The sequence below is a fragment of the Phaethon lepturus genome, unplaced genomic scaffold (genome assembly GCF_000687285.1).
Source record: "Phaethon lepturus isolate BGI_N335 unplaced genomic scaffold, ASM68728v1 scaffold728, whole genome shotgun sequence".
In the NCBI taxonomy this organism is placed as follows: domain Eukaryota; kingdom Metazoa; phylum Chordata; class Aves; order Phaethontiformes; family Phaethontidae; genus Phaethon; species Phaethon lepturus.
Window position 1 is genome coordinate 68410 of NW_010558042.1, and position 8163 is coordinate 76572.

The 8163-nt window shown below is 40.1% G+C and overlaps 1 protein-coding gene across 1 annotated transcript in view; it reads right to left on the reverse strand.

Moving 5' to 3' along the window:
• Positions 1 to 8163, reverse strand: part of PHACTR3 (phosphatase and actin regulator 3) — a 53189-nt gene that overhangs the window by 34020 nt on the left and 11006 nt on the right. Inside the window, exons 5-6 of the mRNA XM_010292916.1 lie at positions 4335 to 4599; positions 3125 to 3372 (exon numbers count right to left, since the gene is read on the reverse strand). Of these exons, the coding sequence (XP_010291218.1) occupies positions 3125 to 3372; positions 4335 to 4599 (513 nt within the window). The remainder of the gene's footprint in view (positions 1 to 3124; positions 3373 to 4334; positions 4600 to 8163) is intronic.

Below are 8163 nucleotides of genomic sequence, written 5' to 3' on the forward strand. Positions count from 1 at the left end.
AAGGCAAATTCCTTCTTGATTACTATCTCAGTGGAAAGTGAACCTGCAAATACCCTTATTCAAGTATTTTCTTCTTAAGGGTTATTTTTCCTGGTCAGTAAGGCATGTTCAATGCCAGTCTGCCCCATGACCAAGCTATCTCAGGCAGGATCTTGGCTGTGGCTTGTTTCATGATTTATGACAGCTCAGCTAGGTCAACAACATATGCTTTGAAAATTCGCACCCTTTTCATGCTTGGTCTGCAGGTTCCTGACAAAAGTTCCTGTTTTCATTCCGTTGAATCATGATATTTAATTTCCTGTGTGTTTACTGTTCTTTCTATCAAGCAAAAGGCAAATCCTAATACTGCATGTTGATGGAAAGACCTTGCTTGTGCTAGTTACTGGTTGCGAGCTATATGCTAGTTACGCTATTTTTTTGAACTCATGCATGAGATTACTAACTTGCCTGGTGTTTTTAGAGGTTTCAAAGTATGATTTGTTGAGTAGGGTGCTAATGGAAAGGCAAGGTACAATTCCTTGCTTTTTCCAGAGTTATCTTTGACCTGTACCAGTCTCCCGTAACCGTGGGGCTGTTGCACTGATGCACTGTTCTGCATCGCAGTGGCAATGGCAAAATTGGTGATGTACTAAGGCAGTGCACTAATTGTAAAGCAACTTTGGATTAATGAATAGTTTTACCTCTTGACTTGCAAATCAGCCCACAAATTTTAAACTGGAAAGAAACCGAACTTTTTCCAGGGAATTATTCTGTTGCTATCCCTGTCACTACTGCATATCTTGTTCCTCTCTGAAATGCAAATGGATGCATTTGAACGAATGCTGGCACAAGCAGTGCCACCCAGTGTCAAGACCAGAAATGCTTTGCTTATGTCCCAGCTTGCACTGAGTAAATGGGCCCTGCTGGTGTCCCCAAAGCTGCTGTCTCCTTGGGGGCTGAAGTTATACCACCCCACACCAGGACTTCCGTTGTTTAAGAGACCGTGTTGCCCCAGCTTGCCTTGTAGCTGTCCATGGCAGCCTCCTTAGTCATCAAACAGCTGAAACTTTGCATGGCCTGGGGTTTTGTTGTGCCACTAAAATGTGCCTGAACTTGAACACCGGCAGAGTAAGCGCCAGGCTTATACAAGAAATTAGGTCTTTTGTAATGCATATTTACAACCTGCAAGGATAAAGCAGGCACAATGAACTTCACTCATTTTAAATAAAATGATCTTATGCATAAAGCTCAAGTTGTCTGATGACTTGGGTAAGTTTTAGGGGTGTATGGAACGCACTTCTTGGTGCAGAGACTGAAGTTGAAGTGTGAAGAGACTTTAATGCCAAAGAGTGAGATAAATTAGTGGGATAAATTAATTACGAGGAAGAAGGCTGTGTAGCTACAAAGAAAGAAATGAGAGAAAGTTCTTCCTAAAAATTTTTTTTGTTGAAGTTGGAAAGTGTTTTGCATGGAAAAAGGGGTTGTATTCATATCTGGGGCCTGTTTATCAAATGATAAACTATCTTCATTTGCTGTCTTTTCCCTCTGTGCACATTTGCAGGTAAATACTAATCCATATATAATCACGGCACTAGCTCATTTCCTAACAAACCTTTGAGTTTTCAGCCTTTCAGATAAGCATCTAACTGTCTGTCTACATATGCACTTCTATTACTAGCACACCGTCACAAGAACCGAGGAAGCAAATCTGTCTGTGGTTCTGGCCCTTGACATTTTAAATTTTGGTTATTAATCTTACCCACTGAAACATTCAAGAATGTGTTCGTTCCACATCATTACATTCACTAATTAGTCCTATAAGCTTTTCCATCCAGCTTTTGCATCAGTTGGTCTAATATTGCCCTATAAAATTCACTGCATTTAAACCATTCTTATGCCGTCATCAATACAGCAACCCTGTTGCTCAACTGTAGTAAACAGAAATATTTCAGAACTCTAACACTGTGGAAAGCCCAAGAGCTGCTTCTAGATATCACTGAAGTTTGTACAATAACCAAGGTCCTTCTAGCATCATAATTTCTGTCTTCACAGACAGTGAATAATTACTTGTTAAATATATAGAGTATTCATCTTCAACAGTAAAATATTCAGATTTGGTTTTAAGAGCAGGGGATAACATGTTTTTTGCCTGTCTGCCTCTAGCTCTTAGCATTTAGACCAAAGGAGACCACTTTTATCATCAGGAACAACACACAGTCAGAAAAAAATAGGTAGAACTTAAAAGGTGATTTTTATTTTTTAAGTTATCCTTAAATGCACAGCAGTTACGTAAGGGTTTCTCTTTTGTCCTATCTCAGTAGTATGTTCTGTTACCAGGTATCTTAAGACACAGGAGTAGAATTCACATGTCCTGTCTACTGGCTCATACTTTCCAATAGCCACCTTTTAAAATTCATCCTTGATCAGTTACAACAGTTATTTTTTTGATTAATTTTTCTCTGCCTGCCTTCTTTAAATGCATTGATGAAGAGATGGAAGGATTCATTTTGGACTGAATTTTTGTGTTGCTAACAGGGAAACACTTGAATGAATGAGAGCTGATTATTTTGCCAAAGCCCACTTAAATAATTGCTCAGGATTATACAATACATTCCCCATATGTCTCAAGAAGGGTAAAATGGAGCAAAGGGAGAAGTAACTTTCTTCTTTAAGATATTTTCTCTGGATGTTTGTCCTTCCTAGGTTCATTGGTCTCTTCCACTTTTACTGTACCATCACTGCACTGGAATAATAGTTCTAAAATGGGATGCTTCCAAAGCATCCACAGCATGGCACCGGTACAGAAAGCTTTGCCTACTGACACTGAGATGTGTCTGCAAATGCTGCAACTCATATATAGTAGTACAAAGGGTACATAACTAATTGAAAGGGTAAAGCTTATGGATTCATTGACTTACCAACACAACTCTGAACATCATCTTAGCATGTGGTACCTACCAAGACAAACATGATCACTATCACTGTAACTCAAATTTAGCTTTTCACCAGGATTCCTTGAAAAAGTTGATGTGACAATAGAGGAATTTATACTGCTCAATATTTTCTGTTGCATGCTGCCTTGTTTAGAGGATTCTGTTAGGCTATGATAGTATATCTTTATAATATAAGAAGTGACTTTCCTTACCAGAAATAATGGAGTCATTCAGAACTTCCTCATCCTGATAAAAAACAGAGTCTTCCTTGAGCTCTGAGTTCATGATCATGTTTTCTTTGTTCTCATCCGACTCTTTAACTGAGTTCCGCTTATTTTCTGAATCACTGCTGTAACTCAGTGAGTTCTCCTTTTCCTTGTTGCGCTCAATGCTAGATGTTCTGGATGGACGGACATCCACTCTTTTTTTTGGAGAGCCTTTGCTTTCTCTTCCATGGAAGCTGTGGGTAGAAGGTGCACAGCCCAGTTTTTACAAAAGCCTATTTTATTGCCACAGTAGGAACTTATCATTATATGAGAATGAGCAGAATGTCCTGTAGCTCGTAAAGGCCAGGGCAGAGAGTTCAACATGGGATGGCATTCTCAAGACTGTGCTGAGAATGGCTAACCTGGATCTACTTTCTTATCTCTGTCATAAAAATAAGCTATGGAAGGGTAATGACTAATGTATTTCTTTGACATATAGCCACATGCTATACTGTACTGCTTAAAAAAACCACACAGCATGTCCTTTTAATGTAAAACATACATGGCATAAAATATTACCATTCTGATATTTTATGATCATGACAAAGGTTTAACAAGGCCTGGAAATAGTATCGTATGAATCTATTCCCCGTGACAATAGCTGTTATGGACTTGAGAAATGTTACAAACTTAACTCCAAAGCTCTATGATGGAAAAGGTTATCTCTGTCCTCCTTGAATACACAGGAGGGCTTATAATGAAAACCAAAGTACCCAATATACTCCCACACAAGCATTTGTATTAAAAATGGATACCATATATACTCATGTATAAGTCAAGAGACATGAAATAGTAGCATTTCTCGTATGTAGAGTACCGATATTTATAGCAGGATTTGCCTTAGCTACTCTAGGTTGGTATCTTGTGGGGACATTTTCTTCTGCAATAGGTCAAGGATTATCAAATGATTCTACCTGTTTGAAAACCTACTTCCATGTCACAGTAGCCTCCTTATAAAGGAAGAACATGAAGTAAGTGCTAAATTAAGCACCTTAACCAGGGATGGATGTTCAAAGTAGTGACATCAAAAGGAAGGCAAACCCAAGCTATAGGAATAGATAAAATGCTAGTAATGGGGTAGGGACATTTACCAAGAAAAATGATTTAGTGGAATGACTCTCCTCATGCACCCATGTAGCCAATAGGCTGTAGGTACCTGTCCTGTCGATGTTTGGTGGCTAGAGCCCTGTGGAGTTCTTCAATGACTCTGCTGGGAGGTAAAGGCAGGTGGACGGCAGCCAGGTGAGGGGAACCGGTTGGTGTTGTTACCTGTCCTTTGACATGGGGATCTGAACTTTTCTGGCCAGAGGGATGGAAGAGGGCAGCTTGTCCTGAGATTTGGGAGGAACCAACAATGACATAATTCTTCAGAATGGTGGAAGGAGGCGATTTCATGGCTGGGTCATCTATTTCACTTCCTGCTGTCAAGACACAAGAGGGTAAGAGGTTGTGCTACTTATTTTTTTGCACACAGTCTGCACTGAAATTAATTTGTTGTGTTGAACAGAGGAAAGTGGTGATGTTTTGTTCTTGCTAGGAGGTAACTGGTCAAGCTGAGTAACTGTCTGAATTGAAAAGACTCATAGCACACAGATCCAGATCTTTGATCTAGAAAAATAGATGCCTCCCTCATTTCCCCTCTTTCTCACAGTATCAGATGCCCCTTTTTCACAGCCCACTAATGCATTCTTGATTGCTAGTACTGTTCCTCCCAACTTCCAATGGCTTGTACTACGGAGGCTTTCCAATCTAGCACTTTCTCTTCTGGACTCTGGCAGACTGTATTAAAATTTATGCATGTACTGTGGTTCTCAGTCAGGACAAAATGTACCAGTGTCTATTATCTGCTCCTCTGTGATTGCTGCACAGCTTAGACCTCTGTCTTTCATATGCCAGTTGAGAAAATGCCAAAATCATTATAATATGAAGATAATGTTCGCATAACAAAACTTGCCAAATGAAATCCAAATGAAAGATGTGGTATTGGGCATGAAGAAGAGAAAGAAGGGTGGGGCAATCTAATATTTTTTTTACACCCAGATTCAGATATTTTTTTTTATCTCATGTAAGCATTTTATCGGAAATTAGACTTTGATATATACATTTGTCTAGCACCTGAATCCAAAACATAGTGGACATTTTCCTGGCTGTAAATGTCATAGTTTCACGCTCTTAAGATAACTGAACATCTGGCCTGAAAAAGATGCTGATAAGTTTTTCTGGTTTTTGTTCTGCAGTTCTCTTTCCCTTTCCCTTATACTCCCGATCCAAGTCTCTGGCATATGGTGGTGTTTACCCCAATAGCTCAGCCTGGGCGTAAAAAGGCAATGCAAGTTCTTTATACAAAAGGATTTTTTTTCTCTTGTTGCCACCTAGTGTTTTAAACAGGAATTTAAACTGACACAGCTTGTACAGCTTTGTACAAACTTGCTTTCACAGATAATTTTTGTTTTTTCAGATAAATCCTTCAGCTCATAGCAGAGAAAAACTTCTGGTCAGGCAAGGATTATCCTGAAATGCCCATGTAAAAAGGACTTCGTTCCTATTAGCAGAGTAACTTACTAGAAAACTGGAGAGGACAAAAGTAGGTTTGAATATTAGCTTCAGTTATTAAATATTTTCTCTCAGACCCAGCATCCTGCATAATGAATTACCAACTACATGCCTTTTCTTAAGTTCACTGCTGGAAATCTGATCCAGCTCCATAAGGGTAGCACTGTGAACAGAGCTGGGCATCTGAAGGTTGGAGGGCAGAATTACTGAGGACAACAGCAAGGGCACAAGTGGGAAGGAGAGCTCCTGTAGCCATAACCAAAATCAAACATTGAAAATTTGAGAGTGATGACACTTAACCTGGTCTCTTTTGCACATTTGTTGGGTGAGGAGGGGAGCATCCTTCAATGAGGAGAGTTACATCCACATTACAATCCTCTCTCTTATTCTAAGAAAAGTCTAACTTATTTTTTTCATTTTTGGAAGGCATCTTTGCACATTTCTCTCCCTCCAACCCAGAACCCTAACCAATGGCCAGAGCTTCATTCATCTCTCTATGCATTCAGGAGATGGGTCAAGCTAGTCCAAAAGTTACCCTATTTAAAACCTGAACATGTCTGAAAGCACAGGGGCGTTTCTTCAAGTGTCTACCTGCTCAATGTGCAATGTCTTTCCCACCCTGGAGCTCCTCCTGCGCTGATCAGGACTCCTGCTGTGGCCAGGACACAGCCAAGATGGTTTTTTGGCACTCAAGGGGATTTTGGTTATGTGCTACTGTGGAGATGCACGGAGGACTTTTGTGATTTGTCATTGCCTATTGCATGAGTCTGAGGAGATGAAGAAAACACCTCTTAAGTTTCTCTATACTGCTGCACAGTGAGAGAGGGTGTTCGTGTTTTCTCAGAGCAAGAACCCAGGGTTCAGCTCAAGGGCGTTTCTTCAAGTGTCTACGTGCTCAATGTGCAATGTCTTGGCAATGAGACCCTTTCCCACCCTGGAGCTCCTCCTGCGCTGATCAGGACTCCTGCTGTGGCCAGGACACAGCCAAGATGGTTTTTTGGCACTCAAGGGGATTTTGGTTATGTGCTACTGTGGAGATGCACGGAGGACTTTTGTGATTTGTCATTGCCTATTGCATGAGTCTGAGGAGATGAAGAAAACACCTCTTAAGTTTCTCTATACTGCTGCACAGTGAGAGAGGGTGTTCGTGTTTTCTCAGAGCAAGAACCCAGGGTTCAGCTCAACCCTAAAGCAGGAAGGGAGGAAACTTTGTTTTATCTTTATACCTGCTTGTTCCTGGAACGGGTCAAGGGCCAATTTTGTCTTCATTGCAGCTTGGGCCAATATTGAGAGTTTCCTTAGATCACACCTTATTTGTCCTAATGACAGCTATTCAAGTGAATAATCTTGCAAAGTGATGTCTTGGCACCTTGCCCTGTTTCCCCTCTCTCTGTGATTAATTGGTGCTTGGCTTATTCCTGAGTCGTCTGCTAACAGCATCTCTAATACTGCTAAGGGCGAAAAACTAAACACAAAAGAGCTTTTCAACCTCTTCATCTTCCTTTTCTTTCATAATCACTCTTTGTTTCTCTCTTCCCATACATTTCCATTCCCTTTCACTCATTGATAGTATTTGTTTAGTCTTAACATACCACTGCCTCCACATCCACACAAAAATAAACAAATGTATAATCACTATTGAAAAAACAGTCTATAGTTTTTGGAGTCATTGAGAAAACTATGAGTTGTTCTTTGCTATAAATTTAGATGAGAATGAAATACCAAAACTCGGAATATCTTGGATGTTAGAGAAAGGTATGGTTAAGCAGCAAAACATCTAGACTCAGAATGCTCTGAAGTGCCTCGTGGAGCTGTAATGTCATTACCTTCTATGGATCAGGTTTTCCAAATAGCCCACATCTCATGCAGAGCATGGTCTTCTCATCAATTGAGCAAAGTCAAAGAGGTATCCTGGTTGTGCCTGTTCATGTTGCAAGGTGGAAGGGGCATGCTAGAGCCTGACTCATAGCAGAGAATGTTGAAGCAATCTGAACAACAGGTCCCAAGAAGCATTATGATACCATTTTGAATCCAGCTCCCACTTAAACTCTTAAGGTTTTTAAGCATGGACAAAATATGGATATTTTCCTTGGGAAATAAATACTTGTAATTTTCCTCAAAAAGACTAAAAACCCCAATATTTTCTATTTTCTGGGTTTCTGACAACCCCAGTTGTCAGATCACAATCCCCTCTGATATTTTGTTCCACGGTGACTTTGAAAACCCTATTGTTTGTGCCAGCAGATGAGTGTGGATGCAAATCAGGGCTGAGATAATGGCTGTCATTTAAAAGTTTAAATATCCAACAGGTCTGACATTTAGATGTCAGGACTTTATTCTAATTTGCAATAAGGCCCTTTCAACTGCTTTTACCATATGTAGGGGCCCTAAAATTGGAACAAACTAAAATCATACTCACTTTAACACTCTTT